This window comes from Macrobrachium nipponense, chromosome 20 (genome assembly GCF_015104395.2).
Source record: "Macrobrachium nipponense isolate FS-2020 chromosome 20, ASM1510439v2, whole genome shotgun sequence".
NCBI lineage: Eukaryota > Metazoa > Arthropoda > Malacostraca > Decapoda > Palaemonidae > Macrobrachium > Macrobrachium nipponense.
The window spans coordinates 14567962-14593550 of record NC_061089.1 but is presented as its reverse complement, the minus strand read 5'-3'; the positions used below and the strand labels follow the sequence as shown (position 1 = coordinate 14593550).

Sequence of the window (25589 nt, the reverse complement as noted above, 5' to 3'; positions counted from 1 at the left end):
ATTCAATTCAAGCTGATTTTCATTCACTTGGGTTAATGCACACTTGCGGCAGAGAGACGGCACGTGACTCATGGAATCTGGAAAAGAATCCCAGATTAAACGAGATAAAAGGCAAAATGACTTCTTGCTTTGATTAAGGCTGATTAATTCTCTAACATTGGGGAAGGTAAACTCGAATGGTTCACTGAGGTATACACAAAAGCTTGGTCTTTAACAAGTCACAAAGGGGAGCACGTGGCCCGATGAGGACAAAGGGCTTTGATGTAGAAGGGGTAAAAATGAGAATTGAAAATGAATTTAGCAAGAGTCGTATGGTAGTAAAAGGTGCTGGGTTGAAGTTTACACTTTCAGACGTACCTTTATGCAATATTCTGTGTATCCTTGTAGAAGAATGCGGTCCGACCTCTGTTCAGGTCTGGGGTTCGTGTCCACCAGTGCGTCGTGGGTAGGCCTAATTTTGGGAGGCTGGCAATTTGACCTCTGTCCGAGACCACGTCTCGCAGCCGACTGAGGGCGATACTGGTTGTTTTCGAATCACGGGGCTTCCAAAAACCGCCTCGAGCATTGCCTGAAAGGTGGTAAACACAACGCCAGCAAATTGGGAAGGAAAATAGGTCTTATTGTAGAAGTCCCTAAAATCCATCTCGAAGCCTAGCTACTCTTGTGACTTGCCTCTCTTACCCTAAGCTTCCGTCAGACCGGAAATATCATTCCTACGACATACCCCCTCTCCCAACAACAGTCGCTTCAGAAGGCATGGCTGCTACTTTTATAATTAAATATAACTAAAACTCTGCTGGGAAGGCGAGGCGTTCTATAGACGTAGCAGCTCCCCCTGTTAAGAAGGCATTCACTCCCTTTGGGGCGTGAAGGTCTTGGCTTAAATAAGTTGATCGCCTCGACTACCCAGTTCTCCTACTCTAACTTGAAGTTTTTTTGAGCAGCGATACGGCTGACTACAATGGCCTACCTAACTTATAGGCAAAGATGCTAAGTGTACTAACTTAATGTAGGGATGTAATCTAGCCTAAGTAATAACTACGGGTTGTCTGTGACGACAGTCTACTCTACCCCTAGATAAGGTTACTTGAAAATTCTACTTGCTACTAACCTAATGCCCTGGTACTAAATTATTAGCCTAACCTACTCAATACAGTTAAATGAAGACGCAATCATTCCAGAGTGTGGTACGCACAGCAGCAGTTCAGCGACGGAATTGTTAAAATACATAATGAGAGGTAATGATGCGTTGGGGATGATGAGTGGTTAATTTACCAGGAGGGAAATGCAATGAGGTTATATTTAAATGAGGGTTAGTATTACAATGGCTAGGGGTTAGAGGGTTAGTGCTACTGGCAGGGATCGGGCTGGCTACCTTCTCTGGGTAGGTGCCAGGATCACTCTGCAATTGAATGCGACACTGTACCTCGGGCACAGGTGTCAAGGAGAGCATGTGGCTCTTTTTGTTAATATGTTAATTACGTCCCTTCTTCTTCTTCTTCTTATTCCTCCAGGACCTGGCTATACCAGTCCTAGGAGTAGACGGAGGCAACGACTCTGGGGTAAGGCCAGAAACGCCGGCAGGAGCTGAGGCAGCGGTAGCCTGAAGGATTTCAGGAGAACACCCTACTTCGGTCTCTGCAGCAACCGTCGTAGAGGTGGAACCTACTGCAGGGGAGGCCCTCACTCCGGCTGCTGCGACAACCGTCGTGAGGGGAAAACTCCAGGCTGACTCCTGGTCGGGCAGTTCCAGGTTTTCCAGAGGAGGTACAAAGGTAAGGTCTGCCGGAGGTTCATCCTCGGGCGACAGAGGTAAGGATGAAGAAGAAGGAACTAGTGATTGGCCATGGGCTGTGGTAAGCTCCATGCCTGTTGGAGGATCTCCTGTAGGAGGATCCTTGATAAGGTTAGGCGCCGGCGCTAGCTCGGGGCCAGGCGCAGAGGTCAAGTTCGGTGGTGGCTCTACGTCCAGGCTGGACGGAGCTTGGCACTGCTCAGTGCTGCCAAGTGGCACTGGCAGAGAGTTGAGGTCGACTGGACCTGTGGCGGGTACCGGAGGTGCAATACCTCTCAGCGTGCCCTTGCAAATGGGAGACAGAGGCTCCTGTCTCTTTTGGAAGGCTAAGCCTTGTGGAAAGTGGACATTGTCCGCTGCTGGTAGTCGGCTAGGGCACCTAGGCCAATTCGTGGAGTGCCCTATTACGTTGCAGGTTTTGCAACGGAACTGTGAATGGTCAATCTCCCTCCTTGGTAACGGGGGAGACTGTTGGTGGACGTACTTCCTGGAGGAAGTGGAATTGCGATGACTCCTTGCTTTGGAGTGAATTGACATGGGGTTAGGACCCCTAGGCTTTTTGAATTGTGAGGGAGACTTCATGTCTTGCCCTAGGAGGAGGTCGTAACCTCCTGGGATGTAGCTTGCAACTGCAAGAGTACATTCTTTGGAGAAGTGAGGTCTGGTGACCCTCAATTGGACGGTCGGAAGGATCAGTTTAATGTGATTGATACCTTCAATGGTGATCAATCGACGTCTATCAACGTTAGCCCCTCGGGGAATTCTGTCTTCCCGTATCAGGGAGACTTGAGCGCCAGAGTCGTCGTAGGCTCTGACGTGGCTTGGCTTATAATGACTTTGGAGGGGTGCGACTGTTATAGGGCCCTTAGCTGGGGGTCCTAGTGAAGAAGGATTGGTGACGGCCATTGCGATGGCAGGAATATGGTGGTTTGCGCACCCTCCATAGTTGGCAGACATGTGACCCTTGCGGCCACAGTCTCGGCAGAACGTGTTCCAGAACCTCTTCCGTGGCACTGGATGATAAGGCCGAGATGGCCCCACAGGTTGCGAATCTGCGGAGTCACCAAGGCTGGCAGTGTGCTCTGGCACAGGTGAAGAGTCCTCTCTGGCAGTGATGTGACGTGGGGAGGTTAAGGGAACCTCCGTTGAATCACCCTCGGAAGCAATTTCGGGGTTAACTGGTGGGCTTACCTCTTCCAAAAGGGAGGAGGTAGGCGGTAAAAAGGTAAAAGGCGGGCAGGATGCGGCAGGAATTTCTATCTCTGGCACTGGATCAGGACCAGGCTCACAAATAGAAAGGATGTCAGGCTGACCAGCGACGGCGGGACTAAGAGAGACAGTGGGTGCAGGGCTGGAAGCTGGCAGAGTGGCTTGAGCTAGGATACTCTCCTTACGGGCCTTCTCCCGCTTGATGTAGAGTTCCTTCTCCTTGAGAGCGAGCTCATGCTTTCGCTCCTCTTCCCTTGCCTTCCTTTCTGCTTCTCTTTCTTTTCTCTCTGCTTCTCCGGCTTTTCTCTGGTTTTCCCTTTCTTCCTTTTCTTGCAGGCGCGCGGCAGCCTGCTGCGCCTTTATCCACTGGTCTAGTGCTGGTCCAGTGTAACCAGCCTCCTTGCCCAGAGTTATGAGGGCTCCGAGCTTCTCTAGCTCTCTGGCAAAGAAGTCGCGGGAAGCAGGGGAAGACATTTCCCTTAGGCTGCAGTAGAGGCTCTGATGAAAATGAGAATAGGCCAAAAGGCAGGAAAGGGTATTGAATGGAATGGGAGTGCCTACTGTGGAAAGTAGCACTCACTTGGAAATGTGTTCTGCGACGTGGTAATGAAAAGTGAAAAGACTGGGTGCTCGGTGGGACTTTGTGACTGGCACCTTCTGATGAGGTGAAAAAATCGAATGAAGTGTGCGGCGCACGTCACACTTACGGGCGTTCCCAACTTGGGAGACGTTGGAATGGGCTACCTGTAGGACCAATACAGGTGCACGGCACTTATGAGGAGGCGTTCCTTGGTTCAGTGATCCAAAATGGTGGATACTCTAATGAATGAGCGTTCCGTAGGACGGACACGCAGGTATAGGGCTACCTGTACGTCTGTACAGGTGCGCGGCACTTATGAGGAGGCGTTCCTTGGGCAGCACTAGTAGTGCTGGTATTGCGGCACTTTGGGGAGGCGTTCCCTTGGGATGGTCCGAAAGATCACTGATCCTCGTACACGGACATTAATGAATTGGGCGTTCCGTAAGGACGGACACGCAGGTTTGTCAGCACTTAGGGCTGGTATTGCGGCACTTCTGGGAGGCGTTCCCTTGTTGAGTGTTCCGAAGGATCACTGACCCTTGTACATGGACACACTAGTTATTTGGGCGTTCCGTAAGGACGGACACGCAGGTTTAATGGCTATCTGTACGGCCTGTACAGGTGCAATGGCACTTATGGAGGCTGGAGCACTGGTATCGTGCTGGTGTGTCCCGGACACTACATGCAGTATACTTAAATATACTGAAGTGAAATGGCACTGCTCATGGCAGAGGGTAATAGTGGAGGAGAGAAAGTAAAAGGTGGGAGTACTTCAGCAGCCAGTCGATGGACAGTGTCAAGAATTAGTGGCACTGTAAAATGGTAAGACCTGACGTGCACTGGTGGTGGCCAGTCCTAAACTGGTAACGACTTCCCTGTCTGGAAGTAATGAATTGGCGTGGCACGCTGTGCGAATTGTGCTTGCGGTATACGCAAGTCTTTTGTGATAAAAGAAAATGAAAAGACCACTCGGGCAACGACAGGTAATGGAAATTTTAGGAATGCTCAGTCCCTCGCTGAAGTACTCGGTAAATGAAATAAATAAATGCTTGCAAACTGCAATGGACACAGGCGCGTACGTATCACGCTGTGTAAATGAAAGACACAAGAGACTAAAATAATGTTAATTCTGCATGCTATAATTAATGGTAAGATGTAGTACTCTTGGCTTCGTGAATACTGTGTTCTGGTTTTCTCTCTCTCTCTCTCTCTCTCTCTCTCTCTCTCTCTCTCTCTCTCTCTCTCTCTCTCTCTCTCTCTCTCTCGGAGAGGGTGAAAAATGATATATGAATGAACTCCCTTATATTTGAATTGAACTACTAATGTTAGTTTAATATGACGCAACTTGCGTTAAATGATTTACTTACGTTAACGTTTTTAATGAAAGAATTGCTTTTGGATAACGTTTTATGAAAATGATAACGCGCTCGTGGTGAACGATTTTTACGTTAATGTTAGCGGCTTGCGCTTATGAAATGATTTGCGTTTCAATATGAATTTTACAAAGACGCGTTTTACGTTAACAATTCTTGTGATTTACTCTACTTGAGATTTACGTTAACTTTAGGTAAGATTACTAGGTCCCTGTGAACAGTGAAATGACGGTAAGGATTTAAAACGATGTTAGCAAACAATTGTAAATGAGGTTACGTTAAGTGAAATGAAATTTTCGCTCAGCGCGCGAGTGAGCGATGCGAGGTGAAACACGTGAAGGAGCTGGGTAGCGCTGCTAGCGCGCAGCATGTCGTTCAAAACAGCTGATTCTCTGTAAATGCGAAGGCAATTTACAACACAAAATTCTACTTTCTTATTCAAGGCGAATTACGTTAATTTCTCTGGCAGAACGATAGATACTAGTACAGACATTGATATTATTTACGTTAAAACTTCGTGACTTACGTTACTTTGCTTAAATTGTTTAGATAATGTTGAAAGAGGAAACAAACATGGCTGCCGCTGTGAATGAGACGAAGGTTGGTTGAGACCGCGCAGGCGCGAGAATGCTCTAAGCTGAATTTAAGCTGAGAGGTAGCGGTTACCAACACTTGGAATGAAGACTAAGTTAAAAATGGATACCCTAACATATCACAGACAAAAGAATTGTACACTTCTTTTGCCGTAACTATTAGTAAAACACTCCTAACTAGCTAGGCTTTCAAACACAGCAATAAACCCTGGCAAAGCACTTCCTAGTTTTGATCTGGTTCTTTCTGGCATCTATTCTACACACGTGCTCTGTCTCGTCCGACGAGGACAGCACAAAGTAACAGAGAATTCGCGGGGCAAATTGTTTGCTCGCCGCTAAAATAAAGCTCTGGCGCGTTCGCCGTTACAATAATAAGATTTCTACCTACGCATTTGTTTAACACACTTCTACAATAAAAATACTTAAACGTACCTTAAGCTAACATTGGTTATAGAATAATCATATTAATGAATGGAATACCTTACCGTGAGTCAGTGTGTCTTCTTTCCCTGCAAGTGTGCTTAGTTTTGCGCTTTGAAAAACATTTACAGTTTACGTTTTACAACGGATAACGCGATTTACAAGCTTTTTTTAAGCAAGCTAGGTTCATATCCTCGGCGAAGGTTGACAATGTTACGTATATAGGGCCTTGATAGAAGCTAGATACGTAAACGGAAATAATTGAGGGATTTCAAGAGGGAATTGCTTTAACTTACCGTAAACTGATAGTTATTAATGAATACTTTCTTTAGAGGGAAGGTCGCCAGAAAACTCAGCTCGTTACTTTAAAACTATTTATTTACAAAAAGGCCCGTGCTGGCCTGGAGAAAAGTTAAATGATATTGGTCCCCACGTTGGGGCTTATAGTCTCATTCAATTCAAGCTGATTTTCATTCACTTGGGTTAATGCACACTTGCGGCAGAGAGACGGCACGTGACTCATGGAATCTGGAAAAGAATCCCAGATTAAACGAGATAAAAGGCAAAATGACTTCTTGCTTTGATTAAGGCTGATTAATTCTCTAACATTGGGGAAGGTAAACTCGAATGGTTCACTGAGGTATACACAAAAGCTTGGTCTTTAACAAGTCACAAAGGGGAGCACGTGGCCCGATGAGGACAAAGGGCTTTGATGTAGAAGGGGTAAAAATGAGAATTGAAAATGAATTTAGCAAGAGTCGTATGGTAGTAAAAGGTGCTGGGTTGAAGTTTACACTTTCAGACGTACCTTTATGCAATATTCTGTGTATCCTTGTAGAAGAATGCGGTCCGACCTCTGTTCAGGTCTGGGGTTCGTGTCCACCAGTGCGTCGTGGGTAGGCCTAATTTTGGGAGGCTGGCAATTTGACCTCTGTCCGAGACCACGTCTCGCAGCCGACTGAGGGCGATACTGGTTGTTTTCGAATCTCGGGGCTTCCAAAAACCGCCTCGAGCATTGCCTGAAAGGTGGTAAACACAACGCCAGCAAATTGGGAAGGAAAATAGGTCTTATTGTAGAAGTCCCTAAAATCCATCTCGAAGCCTAGCTACTCTTGTGACTTGCCTCTCTTACCCTAAGCTTCCGTCAGACCGGAAATATCATTCCTACGACATACCCCCTCTCCCAACAACAGTCGCTTCAGAAGGCATGGCTGCTACTTTTATAATTAAATATAACTAAAACTCTGCTGGGAAGGCGAGGCGTTCTATAGACGTAGCAATATATAATATATATACGTGTGTCTGTGTGCTTGTGTGTATAATGTATCTATATAGGAATTTTATTACATAAGTATGACTCGATTCAGTGCCATATAATCATAAGCAGTTGACGTTTTCCTAAGTTATTTTACTTACTGAACAAGAATTTAAAGTAATATTTATTCAGACGACTGTAATTGTACCGTAATTTACCTTTGAAGACTACATGACAGTACAAGGGGTGCGATGTACCGACGTACAGAGTTCAAAGGTAAATAACAGATTAGTTACAGTTGACTGGCAAAATATTACCTTAAACTCTAGTAAAGTAAGTAAAATAACATAGGAAAACGTCAACTGCCATTGTCTACTTCGACTGAACAATCTTCGAAGTTTTGGTTCGGGGACAAGAAAGTTAAACAAACCGCCATATTTGAATTCTGGTAGGGGGTGTGGGATACATAACCACTAGGGAGTGTAACATATAGATTATGATACTAACCTAACCAACCTAACCTAACCTAGTAACACGTGTTACCTGACCGGGGATGCTCCGTCCCCGCCTTAAAGGAAGGCAAGCTTAGAAGTGTAACATACGTAAGGAGTCTGTGTCTGAAACAAAAGCTCCTTATAACATGCGCAGTAGGATTTGGTGTCGTAATAGCAGTAGTAATAGGTGAATTTTGGCTATGTAACCGCTCCATTATCGGTTTCTTTATCGCTTTATTTCAGCCTCTATTTCATGTTTTAAATGTCATAAATAAGAGGAAATAACACAATAACAGCAAAACCTTCTCCCAAGTGTTTTACCCCACCCAAAACCCCACATTCCCATCGGTCCCCCTTACCATAGGATAGAGTTCAAAGGTAAATTACAAGTTAATTACAGCCGGCCGAAAAAATATTACGTTAAATTCTCGTTCAGGAGGTAAAATTGTATGGAAGAACGTCAACTGCCACAATCTAGTTTTCCGCAGTATACGGGCTTAAATCTACCATATGTATATATATATATATATATATATATATATATATATATATATATATATATATATATATATATATATCTAATCTCTCTCACTCTCTCTCATATTTAAATATATACTTATATAAATACATATAGTACACGCACACACACACACATCATATATATATATATATATATATATATATATATATATATATATATATATATATATATATATACATATATATATATATTATATGTATAGGTTATAATATATATATGTATATATATATATATATATATATATAATATATATATATATATATATATAATTTTCAATCTCTCTCTCTTTCTCTCTCTCTATTATCATTATAAAGTTTTATTCATAACCTATGTAACAGTATACACCTACGTATCCTAGTAGTGTCATTCCTAACCTATCATTGTAGGTACACGTTTCCCGTTTCCCGTTCAGATATTGAAGGGCAAATTCTAAACAAATAAATAGCGAGGGTAAAGTTAGCAAATTCTGAGCAGCTACTATGATAAAAGCTGCGGCACCTAACCCTACTCAAATCATAAGTCGGACAACAACTCGCTGTAGTGAAAATGGCGTTTGTTGTTCTTATATAATCATTATCATTACTATGAAAAATAGTTCTCGCGAAAGAAAACAATCTTACCTAAATCAGCCATTGTCGATATCCCAGGTGAGACGCTTTGTTTGTTTGTTTGTTTGTATGGTGTTCTTACGTTGCATGGAACCAGTGGTTATTCAGCAACGGGACCAACGGCTTTACGTGACTTCCGAACCACGTCGAGAGTGCACTTCTATCACCAGAAATACACATCTCTCACTCCTCAATGGAATGCCCTAGAATCGAACTTGCGACCACCGAGGTGGGACGCCAACACGCGAGACGCTTCGGTTCCTCCTATGGCACAGAGTCGTTCCTATTTCTCCCTCAGACAGATGGCACTTCTCTTGATTCTTGACATTTTGTAAATAGTACGTAATAATGCTCTAGAAGCGATGAAAATCAGATAAGGAAATGCAGCAAATTCGTCTCACAGTACAAGAGCCTGGCCTGACCAAAATAAACTCACACCTCGCAAACGTTCAACACAACGTTTATGGGTATAGAAACTTAGATTACTCTGTTATACAGTACTGTTACTTACGCGTGTATAATTGTATATTTCTGAAAATGCTTAATAAAAATATGTCAAGACGTATGAAATATCATATATGCTTGTTGGTATCTTACACATATGATACGACGATGACGAGTTCAAAATATCAAGATACATAGATAATTAAATCAATGATTTCATATTTTTTTTTGTACAGAACGCATAAGCACTTATTGAAGAAAATGAGTAATTTTAGTGGGACACTAACGTATATTTCTCAACTTTCTACTATTCAATATTTGCAATTATTATGACATTGAGCGACAGTTTATCGCTAAATGTCGCTCAGAGGGCGATATCACGAGGCGATATATCGTAGATGATGTATATTCTAATAGGAAAAGTATATTTCTCATTTCCCCCTACAATTCATGTAGACTTTCTGCGACAATTATTCGCTCAATGCCACACTCACAGGCCAGAAGATGCGTTGAACATTATGTAAAATAACCCACCTAAAAAAGTTTTTTTTACAATAATACTTCAGGGCATGTTTATTTAGACATTATAAAGTTCAAATCCACCAATAACGAAAAATCGATAATTTATCGAATATCGGCTGTCGCCGCGCCCCTTAATATATGTAAAACACACCTACACCCACTTACACCCATATAAACATACACACAACCACATATTCACTCACACAGACACACACACACACACACACACATATATATATATATATATATATATATATATATTATATATATATATATGTGTGTGTGTGTGTGTGTGTGTGTGTGTGTGTGATATATACATATACTATATGTGTATGTGCAATTATATATATATATATATATATATTAATATATAGATATATATATATATTGAGATGAGAGAGAGATGAGAGAGAGAGAGAGAGAGAGGAGAGAGAGAACGAGAGAGAGACTGAGGAGAGAGACGAGAGAGAGAGAGAGAGAGAGAGAGAGAGAGAGAGAGAGAGAGTACAAACAATGAATTCATATGAACTTAATCATTCTTATACGTAATTCAATGGGGACTATTCTGCTGACCACCCCATTTGAAGATTTTCGTTTGATTACAAAGAATTCGCTACTAACCGGATCAATTCCAATTCCAGGATGAAGTCAGGGCATACAACGATGAATGGAAGGCTTTGGGAATGCACGGGAATATGTCTGGGCCTGTCATCGTGGAGGGGAAATTCAAGACACAGCGAATTGTTGGGAAAATGGGCAAAGAAACTAAGCTGGTGAGAAAGATAAAATGTTGTACCCAAAGGTCACGGAAGTTTTTGACTGGAGAAAGATTAAATTCTGCGACATTATTTTTAGGAATCTTTTGAGAGAACTCAATACTGTAATCGTATTCAGTAAAAGAAGTACATTCTAAATATATAAAAGGAGATCTTGGGAACCATATATTTTTCAGTAATCTCAGGAAATATATGGGTACATGCTTAAATGCCATTTCAAGATTGGAGTATTGCATTGTACAGCAAATGAGGTTGGAATTCATGACCAGTATCCGTGTTATCATGAGGTTATATAATATCGAACAAAACCTATGTCTGTAACAGAAAAAGCCCTGTTTACCTCCATTCAATTTGTTCTCACAGATTATAGAGGAGATCGCCCCCCTATTCGGCCTAGTAACCGCTGGCTGCTGGAACGGCATCTCCATGGGGTGCATGGACCTGGCCAAAAAGCACGTCACCCGGAAGGCTCACGCCGACCTCGGTCTGCGCATCTGCGATTATGCCACCATACAGGTTCAGTAAAAACAAAAAGCCTTAAATATTCATTGTCTGTAGCAACGGTTTAATGCTGGAGTTTTCTTCTGTGGTCTCAGAAGGGAAGCAAGTTCTTTCCACTCTCCCGTGTCTCATTCAGTGTCTGATTGAATTTCTGTCTGGTTTTGGCTTGATATCGGCTCTCTTCTTCTTCTTCTTCTTGGGGCTCTTGGTTCCGTTTCTTGATGAAATTTTGCGGCGTTTTTTTTTTTTTTTTTTTTTTTTTTTTTTTTTTTTTTTGCGTGATTTTCCAGATTTTCTGGGTCTCTTTCTAATGCCTTTTCTTTATGATTCTTAAGATTTTATGGGTCCTCTTCTCTCTATGCCTTATCTTGATGATGTTCAAGACTTCCATTGCCTTCTTCTGTAACTGTTCTATAGGATTTTCAAGACTTTCTGAGTCGCCCTCTGTGCAATTAATTCATGATTTTCAAGATTTTCTGGGTCTTCGGTGCATTGTCCCATTTTCTGGAGACCTGTGTGAAGAAAAGGACTTTAGAATCAGTCTATAATTTCCTTCCTACAGTGCATTATACAGTGTCCTATAAATATCCACAGAAGATTCGGCTGTAGACTGTATTCTAGCCTCGAGATCTTTATATACTATAAGTAGCAAGGCTGCTTCTGAACTCTCACACCTGTTTATGAAAATGTACTAATTATTTTCCTTGTTTTGACATCACCAGGACTACTTCGGGGAGAGCCTTGCCCAAACCAGCGCCTCCAGACTGCAGACTTTCCTGATGGCTCAACGCCTGGATCAGGTGACAGGCAACTGCGACTGGGAGAAGCACAGCGACCCCAATTATACGCCAAGGTATTGTAAAGTATATGTTACGCTTGCTTCAGTATATGTTCGCACTTTACGTGAAGTTGGTTATATTCTTCTTCTTCTTATAGCTTTCTTTCTTTCCTTTTAATCATTATCTTGAGTTAATTTTTTTTGTCATTGTCTGTAGAAGCTGAATTTGAGTAGCGAGTTATTTATGTAACATTTTGAACTAACTTATTTTCTGTGGTTGTTTTTCTTATATACTGCTCCCCTCTATTCTTTGAGTATGAATAACACACACACACACACACACACACACATATATATATATATATATATATATATATATATATATATATGTGTGTGTGTGTGTGTGTGTGTGTGTGTGTGTATGTGAGTGTGTACGTGTGTGTGTGTGTGTGCATAGAATTACATGATATACATTGCAAGTATACTGTAGTACACATACATCTACAAATGAGTAACATACCGTTCTCCATTACCCCCGAATGATCCATAATTATATGCATATAGGTCTTCAGTCTTTTTTATTCTTATTTTCAGACTACATAATGAAGTTTGGCTATGGCAAGTCAAATACATCGCCGCTCATACGGTTTACCAAGTTTCAGACAGAATGTTGCAGGCCTGTGGAGGAACGGGTTATAAGGTCTGTCAGACAGCTCCTGTCTCTTGACATTTCCCATGATCTAGAAGAACAATTCTTGTTTCAGCAATATCAAAGGCATTTCAGGGTGTCCATCTTAATTCAGGTTACATCAACTGCAAAGTTTTGACCAGTTTCATGCAGGAAGGAGGGTCGTTCCCAAGACAATCTAAAAACTTTGAACTTAAAGTCAGTATTGCGGTAGAACTAGTTGGGAGACCCCATTAAAGTTCGCGATTCACAATACCTTTATTTCCGTCCTTTGGATCCTGTAGTACTATTGGCCCGGGGATGGCTATACAAGACATGAAACTTAGAGAATAAAAAGAACTATTTTAAAATTTTTCTGCGCTTGTTTTACAGTGCTTCATTGCAGTCAAAACAGAAATGTGTATATCCACCTAACTGAATATCAATTACACATCTTTCGATAGTACTTCGTCATAGAATTCAAGTTTCATGCTTTTTAAAGATTCCTCGAATATTGATCAGCGATCTGTATATGCAAACTCTCCAAGGCCGAGGACATATGATTTAATAAAACTTTAACTCTATACTTCAGACTGAGATGGGCCTTGAGCGCCTTCTGCGAGATGGAAGAGCAGGTTGGTTGATGTCGCCTTCCAATGAGTTCCTCAGGTCCATAATTGGCAAAGTCGGGCTTATGGGCATCGATTCTTTTGATCCATGGTGAGTAAATTGTACTAATACACTAACAGGGTCCAAAAATCAAACATATATGATATGCTCAATTAAAGGAAAGAACAATTGACTTTTTTGCAAACAAACTGTATAATAGACAGGGTTTTGGACTGAGAGGGGAACTCCAGTTACCTCAGCTATCGTAATGTCCACCTACAGGGAACAATCTGCCAACGATCGAGTAATCCACAACGAGGTCCAGAAGCTGAGCCTCGAGCAGAAGAGGGAACTGGCCCAGAGTCTGCTGGACGAAGTCGCTGCCAACGAAAAGGGCAAAGTGGCCAAACATCCCTTCCAGGACACAGACTTTGAGAACCCCTCCAATACATGTCCCCCAGCTGCCTGTGACAAGGTGAGCTAAACACTTTCTTCCTGAGGATTATTCTGTTCCTCAAGGTAGTTTGTCAATTCAATTCAAGCAAAGCATATCCTCAGGAGATATTTAGATAATTTTGGTTTACTGAGGGTAAGCTGAAACACACATATCAGGGACTTTTCCAGGTCTATTCAAGCAAGATATATCCTTGGCGAATATCTAGATATCATTGTTTAACGACGGTATGCTGAAATTCTCACATGCATACAAGGGACTGTTTTTAAAAAGTGCTGATTATTGTGAATTCTGAAACCCTTTCGAGAAATTATCATATTTGAGGCTTATAACTTAGCATTTAAAAATTGTATTCTGACTATTCAGTCCTAAAATTAGCAGGGGATACGAGTTTTCATACTCCTGATTAAAGATTCAATCCTCATAATGTTCGGGTCGTTATTCTCTAAAGAGTGACGTTTTCTTTAATGTCATTTTAACTACTTTATAGAAAATGAGAGACCTTGCTATTTTTGAGGTTGGACGATCTTGAAAGCCAATGAATGTCTATACCTGATTAGAAAAAAAAATATTCATGAAGATTGCATGGTCTATATCACTATATGATAATATATATATATATATATATATATATATATATATATATATATATATATATATATATATATGTAAAGAATAATTATCACATCACCGTGATTCATATAGATCATTCGAGCTACAAATGTCCTTTAATATCTAATTCGCTCTACCTCGGAATTGATATATTTTCATATATGTACCGAAAGGGAATTTTTAGTTGATAATAATTTCGTCCCCTCATGGAAACGAACCATCGTCCAGTGGATGGGAACGAAATCAGGACGGCCTAGTGACATTATCGAGTCGGCCAACAGAAAGGGGATGAAATTATTATCAACTAAAAATTCCCCTTCGGTACATATATGAAAATATATCAATTCCGAGGTAGAGTGAATTAGATATTAAAGGACATTTGTAGCTCGAATGATACATATGTATGTATGTATGTATGTATATGTATGTGTGTGTTACAATACCCTCATTTAGTGCATTTTAATGCCTTGTTGGAGGAGTAATATAAACACATCTGGATCTCAGGGAGTCGAGTCAGCCGATGGAGTTCGTCACGAGGCAGCAATGAGCCCGGATTCTTGGATCACAGCAAAGTTGCTGACTTTCACCAGAATTGGCCAAACGATGGGCGCCTTCAAGTTCTCGCTTCCAAAGGACACCGACCATACAGGATGTAAGGCCGGGCAGTATGTAGCAGTAAGTAAAGTATTTAGTATACTTTTCTTGTTTAAATATTACATGGAATAGATTCTAGATACTGTTAACATAAAGAGCATAATTCAAAGTTGTTGTTCATTATTGGGGGCCTGTGAAATGTGTCTTTTTTTTAGTTTTTGTTCCTTTTCGGATTTAAGAAGTTCTAATTTCAACTTGGCCACAAAAGCAACCGACAGAGTTAAATACTCCTGCTCTTTTACTTAAAATTTATTAAATAACCTTCCATTTTGAAAAGGGAATTTAAGATCTGAATAATTGGTGAAAATCATGCAAGATCCTGTTTACCAATATTTCACTTTTCAGTGAAGAATATATTTTTTTTATTGTCGCGTAACAGATCAAAGTTACCGCAGGCGGAAGGGACCATATCCGCTACTTCTCACCCGTTTCTTGCCCAGATGATTATGGCCATATCGATTTAGTGATGAAGTTCGAAACTCAAGGAATTATGTCCAAATATTTCTCGTCCTTGAAACCAGGTAGCGTCAATAGTTTCAACATTCCATTAAATGATGAATTATGCATGGAAATTCACTACTCTACTTGCAATGTGAAATGCAACCATCGCATTGGAATGTTCTTTAATTTAACTGACTGTTGAGCCTAATTCAAGCTTAAAATTAATTATGTTTGAGGTCCTTTCATCATTTTCTTCTTTCTTTAATCAAGATCTCAAGTAAAATGTTAAAGACTGACTGAGAGCGAAATCTGTAGGAACTCACAACCAATCTGGTGTTCCAGGCGACGCAGTCCTGATCCAGGGTCCCTGTGGAGGCTTCGAGTATGACCCGAACAAGCTGGACCAACTGACCCTCGTGGCCTCTGGAGGAGGAATCACACCTGGACTGCAGCTCATCAGGTCCATAATAAAAGATCCAAAGGACAAGACGAAAATCAAATTGCTCTACCACTCGGAGACCCTCGACGATGTTCTCTTCAAGAAGGAACTGGATCACTTCGCCGGTAAATATCCCATCATTTCGATCTGAATTTCACTACTCTATCTACTGCTGTCAGTTCTAAAGACCTATGACATCTTTATCGCTATGAGGTGATGCAATGTCTCACAGCCTCAGACTATACGTAAATCTTTAGTTTCCTTCGGTGTAAATCCTTGTGGTAAAATCTGGCGACAGCTCTGATTTGGTCACCAGTTTTTTGGTAGTGTTTCTCCCATTCTTTCTATTATTGCTGTATGTAGATGCTAATTTAATCATTTGGAACTTTTATAACTACTGCATTCTCAGAGCGATAGAATAATGCTGAAACGTATTTAAAAAATGCCATTCCTTCCTCAAGAGCCGAAGATGTCCTAAATGTTAAACTTTGGTGTAACAAGAGGATTCTGCCATTTTTTCCTTCCATCGTCTCTTCTCTCTCTCTAGAGAATATATTAGTTTCTGTTTCTCTCTCCATTTACTTTCTTCCCTTTATCTTCTCTTCTTTCTATTTTTGCTCTCTTTTTCCTTATTTGGGAGAAGTACGAAAACCACAACTTTGCAATGCCGTTCATGGATCTGAAACCTAATTTTGAAAATATATATCCAACACAGCGCATTTCCTAATGAAATATTATTGTCCTTAACTGCAGCCCAGGACGAACGTCTTCAGATTGTCTACACTCTGGGATCTGCCCCAGAGGACTGGGAGGCAGAGGAAGGATTTATTGATACACAGATGATTGACAAACACGTCCCAAAGCCCAATGGCTTGAAACAGAAGGTGAGTATTTTAATGATATAGTTTTCAACACACAAAGTGAGTATTTCATGCAAATATGCTACTGAAACGAATAGCTAGAAATGTAAACTTTTTCTTAAACATATGTTTACCGATTTCAGTGGCTTTAAATACTGGAAGTCGGTTATAATATCTAAATAATATGGCAACATCTTGAAGCTCTTGATGGACAATGTTTAGTGCATGTCAAACAATTCTCCTCCTACTTTATATAATTTATTTATATTTCTATCTAGTGACTTATTAATTTGTTCATTTATCTTTGTTTTCTAATGGCTTATCTCTTGTTGCCTGTATTTACTATCACCTTCTGCTGTTACTTTTTCTAATGAACGCCATATTCTTTGGAAGCTTGAATTTTAAGATATTGACCTCTGCAAGCCTGTTCCTTATGAACAGAGATCATCTCCTGAACAACGACAACAACAACAACAACAACAACAACAACAACAACAACAATAATAATAATAATAATAATAATAATAATAATAATAATAATAATAATAATAATAATAATCTGTAAATGTTCAAGTATAAGGGACATTCCTGGTGAAAGGTGGATAGTTAAAAACAAAGTTTTTCTAGCATATTTAGCTTTTTTTTTTATCACGATACGCCTCTGTACAAGTAGACTTGCTCAGAAAATGCTACGATCAAGAGTATTTAAAGAGAAACGATCAGTTGTATGTTAAAAAGAGTTACTTGAAATCACTGATGACTGAGTCTTGAGTCTTTGTATGGTACAGAATTCTGATCTATGATGAACAGCGGGCTGGAGAGAGGGTACTTTATACGTGCATGTTCTGATTCTAATTAGCCAAACTAGATAATGTTGCACGATTTTCTTGAATTTCTTATCTTTCCTTCGTTGAAATCCTGTGCAACCAACTCGAGGGAAAACCGATCGATCGATAATCTTCTCGTGGACTTGACTTTCCAGATCGTGATGTGTGGAGGCCCCACGATGGTCATTTCGTGCCTGCACTCTCTGAAGTCGCTGCGTTTCCCGTCTCAGGACATCTTCGTCTACGGACCCTTCGGCACCGAGCTCGTCAGGTCTGTGTTTGGGAGAAACACGAAACTTTCGGGGCATTCCTGTAGCGACCTCTAGTGGAGGGGATCACTCGAAGAAGAATTCTGAAATGTCTCCTTCTAGCGAATACAAAGAATACTGTACGAGTAATCAATGTTGGGTTTTTTCAATTCTTTTGTATTAATCTGTCAAAGAATTGTAACGATAAAGTTTGATGCTCTACTTCGTTATCGTATTTTGTCCTGACGACTTTATCGTCAGTTTTTCCTTTTTTCTATTATAATTGATTAATTACTAACGCAGAACTCCCAACCCAACATCGATAATCTTCGCTTCTTCCAACCTCATACGATTCTTGACCTGACAGATGATGACGCGGAAGGAAATAAAACTTCTGCAGTTAATGAAAAGCATAATTGTTGTCCTTTATGCTAAAAGCATCCTATTCGTATCCTATTTAAAAAGTCCTGATGAAGATTAATAATTCTGTCAAAGGAAGAGGAAAAGGGCGATAAACACTGAAAATTCAATGAAGAAACTTTCTTGTTTCTTGTGATATTTCCAATTGGTGGTAACTTGATATATGTATATAAATATATATATATATATATATATATATATATATATATATATATCTTTTAACAATAGGCCGTCATGACAACTCACTCAGCTTGGCAAATTCGGTTTGAAAAAAGAAGACATCTTTAAAAGATTCTGACAGATAAAATGGTAGAGAAGGCAACTTTTTTGCTAACATGGCCAAAACTTTAAAATAGAGAGAGAGAGAGAGAGAGAGAGAGAGAGAGAGAGAGAGAGAGACGAGAGAGAGAGAGAGAAGTTGAGAGAGAGAGAGAGAGAGAGAGAGGAAATTCTCCAGCAGACTGGAATCACTTTACAGGGAGAATAAAAAGTAAGATATGTCCTTGGCTCTGCAGTGTACGAATCTTATCAGAATTCTCGGCAACAGCTTCTTAAAACTCTCTATTGTGGTTCTAATGGCAACTTGATACGTGAAGGGAAATGCTTTCGGTACGAAGAAGAAGAAGAAGAAGAGAAGAAGAGAGAGAAGAGAGAGAGAGAGAGAGAGAGAGAGAGAGAAATTCTCAGCTGGGGTATAGTTTTTTTTTTTTTTACATATTCACTGGAAATTCTGTTGCCATTCGTCACCTTGTACCATTTGGCTGAATTATAATGTATTGCTGTTTGGGCTCAAAATAACTGACCTTTTCTGTCTGCATGAAAAATAAGAGTTTCCATAACGTAATTATCTTTAGGGACAATTTCATCCTGTGCATCATACTCCATAAAAAAGAGGTGATAGATTTGTTTTTTATCAGAAGAAATAAAACATCTGTTTTAAATTTTTTATTCCTAATTTTCGATGCTTTTACAATCTACACTTTTACCTATATTAAATGACCTACTTTATGATAACTATGACAAAATCTCTACGAAATTCTTGGAGTCCTCATAATAATATATGACCTCAGTAAAGTTGACTCCATTGAAACAAGACGTGATCCGACCTCCATCTTACTCGGAGACGGGTGCAAGATTTTCCCCGCACGAGTTGTAAACATAATATTCCTAACTTAACGTGAAGTGGTCTTCGTAATTAGTACTCATAATTAATACTGCTCATACTAACAACAAGGATCAAATTTTAAAAAAAGACAAATTAAACACGTTCATATAATTTCAGTTATATGCGGAAACACAAAGTAACGAAAAAGAAACATGGCCTCTAAATTCAGTACATCAATTAAATTAAAACGCGCTAAAATCTACGGCCAAATAACACGCTGTTTCACCAACAAATATCTTTTAAAATACGCTATATTTTATTAGAAATAATTTTCTCTTCTGTTTAACATGGACATTATTGATTGTTTTACTTTTCATTCTAATAAATAAATCATAAATGTCCTATCCTAAAATTCCTGTATCTTCAACTCAGCGAGGAACAACTTTTTAGGCTTTCCTATAACCACCCCTTACAACAACAACCACAACAAAGTACTTTGTAGGCTTACTCCCCGAGTGAGTGAAAACAAGGGATGATACTCGTTCCGGAAAAACACTGTTGCCTTTGGCAACAGTGTTTTTCCGAAAACACTCCGCTCCGTTGAGAGTTGTCTCAACTTCGAAAAATGTTGCCTTTGTGGGGATATCAAATGAGGGGGTGGTCGAGTGCTCTCGTTTTCTGTTGACTGTTTCAAAACTGTGAAACGCGTTTCGTTTCACGATGTTTTACGACGAAAAACCGTGACATTTTTTTTAACGTGAAAATTTTAGAGATAAATTGAAACAGAAGCATCATCTCTTTTTTTTCGTTTCGAAATCATCCCAATTCCTGAAATATACTATGTATTATCCATTATATTTTTAAAACAGGAATATATAATCCATTCATCGGTAAAGGTTGAAATGTAATCGTTTCAGAGAGCTAGACGGAAGAGTCATAATTGTTTGGAAATAACGACCTGTCTTAAGAAACCTATACGAATACACCTTTAATCTCTATCAATTATTTTTCTGTCATGTCTATTTTTGCTCTAACTGTGGAAACTCGACTTTTCTTTAACGCCAGAAAAGATACGACTATCAGAAAAACGCAGGACTTCATTGTCCCTGTTTTAGTTATATTGTTTAGTCTTGAAAATGCAGATTAAGACCCCGAGCATCATTTAGGGTTCTTTCCAGCGTCATTCGGACCATAGCTGCAACTCCTTCAATTCCGTTTACTGTACATTCATTCTTATTCTGTTTTCTATCTCACTTTCCACCTTCTGCTGTAACTGCAAGATTTCCCTCCTGTTACACCTTTCAAACCTCTTCATCTTCAGTTTTCTTTCAGCGCTAAATGACCTCATATGTCCCATTAATGAAATAAAAACTACTGAGGCTAGAGGGCTGCAGTTTGGTGCGTTTGATGATTGGAGGGTGGACGAACAACATACCAAATTGCAGCCCTCTAGCCTGAGTAGTTTTTTAAGATCAGAGGCCGGACAGCCAATTTGCCGTCAGGAAAAGTGGGGAGGGACAGAAAAAGCACGATAGTTTCCATTTACAGAAAACTAATAAATAAATACAAAGATCACCTTAGCAGAACAGCGTAACCTAATTGTTAGATGTCGCTGGATGGCTGTGGATCACATCCTCATCCATAGAATTCTTGTCAGCCACATTCCACCGCATTCGAAGCGGACATCTTGACTGCTATGGTCGTCCTTCCTCCTTCTGTTGGGTACAAACAGACAGGATCCAGCTGCGCCGTTTTGTACAGCGAGCAGAAAGAATTGAGAAACATACAGAAAATCAGTCATACACTGAGGAATTAATATAATTGCCTCACTTCCGTTCGCTCAAAGCAGACATCTTGACTGCTATGCTTGTCCTTTCTCCTTCTGTTGGGTACAAACACAAACAGGATCCAGCGGCGACGTTCCGTACAGCGAGCAGAAAGAATTGGGAAATCACTCATACACAGGATTATTGCCTCACTTCCGTTCGCTCACTGTGAGGGGACAAGGCTGAGGAACAGGTGCATTTTAATTCATTCTTTTGTACTGAATTGAATGCTTGGGAGAAAGAGTCAAATTCTGATGAATAAGGTTTCCCATTACCTTCTGTTACTTCTTTTGTAATAAAATCCGTATTCTTTGGAAGCATGAATTTCAAGTCAGTGGCACCCGTGGGCTTGTTCTATATGAATAGGGTTCATCTGATAAATAATAATAGTAATAATATAAACTGCTGGATCAATAGTATTCACCTTGTAGGTTCTTCTCTTATCATATTTTTCTCTCCACAAGTTGCATGCAGTTGAAACAGCTACTGTTTTCAATATAACACTGCCCTAAAAGAACAAATCCTTCTGGATAATAATAATAATAATAATAATAATAATAATAATAATAATAATAATAATAATAATAATAATAATAATAATAATAATAATAATAATACTGTGAGGGTTTCTGTGTCTTTACTTGCATTTTGCTGCTTGTGGATTTGATATGATCACGAGCAAATTCAATAAGGTATTTACCGGATTAACGTGTGTAAGTACACTCATGGATTTAAGTTTTTATCTAGAATTCGTAAAGTGTATGAGAGACATTTGGTTTAAGCTTCATCTAATCAAAAAGATATTGCACACCAAGGGATTTAATTATCCCTATATAAGATCATATGTATGAAATAATACCAATGCTACCAAGCAACAAACCATAATTTTCCTTTATACTTTTTTATTTATTTATTTATTTTTATTCTTTTTATTTATTTTTTATTATTTATTATTTATTTTTTTTTTTGCGTATTCATGATAAGGCACCTGTTCCTGTTATCTGATGGCTGACAGGGTGACTTTCAGCTAGAACCGGCTGTATGCTGCCTCCTGAGAGAGAGAGAGAGAGAGAGAGAGAGAGAGAGAGAGAGAGAGAGAGAGAGAGAGAGATAAAATAAAATAAAATCCCACAAAAAGAGATTCCACTTTTATACGATGAGCGCCCGATACTAATGATGACGTCACGTCTTCCCAACGCTGCGGGCTATCCCCATCCTATTTTCGGAAACAGGTGTCGCAGTACAAAGGTTTTTGAAACACGAGATTTCAGGCAGGCTTTGGCGGAGTTTTCCGAAGCTTCGAGGTATAATACGAACTCGTGAAGTTCATCATCATTGTACGGAAAAAAAAAAAAAACTAATGACGATGACTTTGAATCCAGCCAGCTTATAGAAATGATGGATGTTTTCATTTCCTTACATATCTCCCCGTGTATTATCTTGGACTTGATGAGATTTTCTAGCCGAGGCATTCAGATAAGAACACCGTTTGAAAAAAGGTCTTTCTTAATTGTCAACATATACCTGTATACATCAATACGCCTGTGACTGTTGCATTAAACATTATTATACATGGTGTCCATAAAGTCCCAGTACTGTTACAATTACTTTTTACTCGTAATGGTACTGGGACTTTATGGACACCCTTTATAAGCATGCTGTAGTGCTTGGAATACGTATGTACTCTATGAATGCGTATGCGCACCGCTTTTCCTAACGTCCTGTCTCTGATCAGTACAAATTATCCAGCGAATATTCGTTAGAACCACCAGGGAAACAAGTCCTTCAGAAATTTTACGTCCATTCAGAAAATCAAGTTACACGTCAGTCGTCCGACCCCCAGAGTTCCTTGGGTCTTCTCGCTAGATAATCTGATGACTCAATTATCCCCAAATATTACCCATTGAGAATTTTTAAGCTCCAAGGCGCCGCCATCAGCCTCTTACGGGTTTTTCGGTTCAGTTTTAATTACGAGATGAAAGCAAACTTCCTCTTAATGAACACTTCATGCGTAAGGACACAGTACTCATACTCCATTTAAGCTTGCTTTCGGCAACTTGGAGGAGCCATTAGATCTACGTAGCTCGTATCTTCTCTCTCTCTCTCTCTCGCTAATTTTTTATGCACGTGAAGGACAGACATTCTTATCTGTCAGTTTTATCTCTCTTCTTAATGGATGGAAACTAGAACTGAAGAGATACAACACATCCCATTATGGGAACTTCTTTGCATACAAGATATGTGACACGTGGAATAAACTGCCACCAGTAGTTGTAAACAGCAACAGTGTGGAAGAGTTTAAAAGAAAACTGGACAAAATCACTAGGACACTGTGAATGATCAGTAAAACCTGCTCCTACAGATAAGTGAGCACACGATGTCTCCTCGCAAGGACTAACAAGTCTTTGAGACATCCTAATCCTTGTAATTCCTTGTAACTCTTGCAGCATATGAGTATTTCAACCCTCGTCCGTTTGCGCCACTTTCTGATTGCCTGCATCCAATTTATGTATATGTCAAGCTGACAATCCCTTAAATCATGACAATTACCCAGCTACAATCTATCAGCACTGAATGATTCTTGGGACCAAATAATGCAATCGTAGTTACGTTCACAATGAAGCCAAAGGTGTCCAGAATCCAAAAATTAATCTCAGGGAAGCAGCTTGAGTGATCGCAAGAGAAATTAATGGAGGCACAAGAAAAGTCTTCTCATAAGCGAGGGGAAATGACCTCTGCAAGAGGAAAAAGACGTAGCGAACGAATAGCCTGTATTGTGGATCATTTGATTTACAGACATACCTCCCCGTAGGAGGATAGTGTCGTCAGTGGGCCTCACGCCGTGCACTGTGGGTATTACTTAAGGTTCTTTGCAGCTTGCCTTCGGCCCCTAGTTACAACCACTTTCGTTCCTTTAACTGTATCTCCTTTCATATTCTCATTTTTCATCTTACTTTCCACCCTCTCCTAAGACTTGATTAATAGTGCAACTGCTTTGAGGTTTTCCTCCTGTTACACCTTTCAAACCTTTTACTGCCAATATCCATCACAGGGCTGAGTAATCTCATAGGGCCCAGTGCTTGGCCTTTGGCCTCAATTCCATATTCAACTCAACTCAATTAAGTGTGTGTGCATACGCAACATTCGGGGGAATTAGAGCCGCCTATTTTAATTCCCCGCAAATTGATTCAAGCCTGTTGGAAATTTTCTGTTATTTTCTTTATTTTTTAGAGCTTAAGTCATATTAGCAAAAAAAAAAAAAATTTTCATTTCTACCATTTTATGCCTGTCAGAATCTTCTTTCAAATATGCCTTCTTTGTTCCAACCGACTTTGCCAAGCTGAGTGAGTTATAATGACGACCAATTGCTAGAAAAAAAAAAAAAAAAAAAAAAAAAAAAAAAAAAATATATATATAATATATATATATATATATTATATATATATATATATATATAATATATAAATATATATATATATATGTGTGTGTGTGTGTGTGTGTATGTGTGTGTGTGTGTGTGTGTCCATCGAGTTACCACTAATTGGATGTATCACAAGTAACAAGAAACTTTCTTCACTGAATATTCTTTTTCCTAATTTTCAAACGTCAGTATTTATCGCCCTTTTCCTCTTCCTTTCGCAGAATTATTAATCTTCATCAGGACTTTTTAAATAATATACAAATAGGATGCTTTTAGAGTAAACGATAAGAATTACTCTTCTCAGTATTGCAGAATTGTCATTTCCTTCCTCGCGTCTTCTGTCAGGTCAAGATCTGTCTGAGGCTGAAAGGAGTGAAGATTATATTCGCCAGGTTGGGAGTTCTGCGTGAATATTTTAATTGTAAAAAGGAAAAAAATAAACGGACAAAGATTTTTTTCCAGTACGATCAAGTTATCGGAACGAAATCAAATATAACCACAAACTAATCGAAAATACTCTCTGGCTCTGGCATACAAACAGTGACAATCTCTCTCTCTCTCTCTCTCTCTCTCTCTCTCTCTCTCTCTCTCTCTCTCTCTCTCTATATATATATATATATATATATATATATATATATATATATATATATATATATATATATTAGAGAGAGAGAGAGAGAGAGAGAGACGAGAGAGAGAGAGAGGAGGAGAGAGAGACAGAGAGAAAGTGGCCTAGAGTATCTGGGTCTGGATACCATTAATACTTGGTGCACAAAGTAGTCAAAGATCTGTGTCTGGAAACCATTAATATTTGTTAACCCAAAGTGCCAAGTATCTGGTTACTACACTTACCATTTGTACTTGCTAGTACAAGAGACCCTTTTATTCCTGGGTCTGGGACACCCTTTGTACTTAGGGCACAGTTTGTTCAAGTACCTGGTTATTACTTACCACACTACAGCCAAACACCTGACCCTTCATCACAAATACTAAATGACTGAATACTCTAAAGGTAATAGTGATCCCATATAGAACTGAACAGTCAAGAAAACAATCAGTCTAAGTTCATTAAAATAGATGTGAGGTAATCTTAATTAAGGGCATCACTCCTTCTATA

At 39.6% G+C, this 25589-nt stretch overlaps 2 protein-coding genes across 9 annotated transcripts in view; one reads left to right on the top strand and one right to left on the bottom strand.

The window, feature by feature from the left end:
* The window catches only part of LOC135222221 (uncharacterized), a 123359-nt gene extending 113813 nt beyond the window's left edge, over positions 1–9546 (bottom strand). Inside the window, exon 1 of the mRNA XM_064260360.1 lies at positions 8881–9546. The gene's annotated coding sequence lies outside the window, so the exon portion shown is untranslated. The remainder of the gene's footprint in view (positions 1–8880) is intronic.
* Positions 1–17925, top strand: part of LOC135222153 (uncharacterized) — a 38733-nt gene extending 20808 nt beyond the window's left edge. For 6 of the 8 annotated variants that reach the window (XM_064260324.1, XM_064260332.1, XM_064260342.1 and 3 more), the window contains 11 exons: positions 10476–10607; positions 10974–11126; positions 11834–11964; positions 12484–12589; positions 13149–13276; positions 13448–13640; positions 14736–14906; positions 15265–15406; positions 15669–15890; positions 16519–16649; positions 17608–17925. In XM_064260324.1, coding sequence (XP_064116394.1) covers positions 10476–10607; positions 10974–11126; positions 11834–11964; positions 12484–12589; positions 13149–13276; positions 13448–13640; positions 14736–14906; positions 15265–15406; positions 15669–15890; positions 16519–16649; positions 17608–17778 — 1680 coding nt within the window. In that variant the 3' untranslated portion in view covers positions 17779–17925. The remainder of the gene's footprint in view (positions 1–10475; positions 10608–10973; positions 11127–11833; positions 11965–12483; positions 12590–13148; positions 13277–13447; positions 13641–14735; positions 14907–15264; positions 15407–15668; positions 15891–16518; positions 16650–17607) is intronic. The other 2 variants (XM_064260346.1, XM_064260349.1) reach the window with 2 other exon arrangements.
* The last annotated feature ends 7664 nt before the right edge of the window (positions 17926–25589 follow it).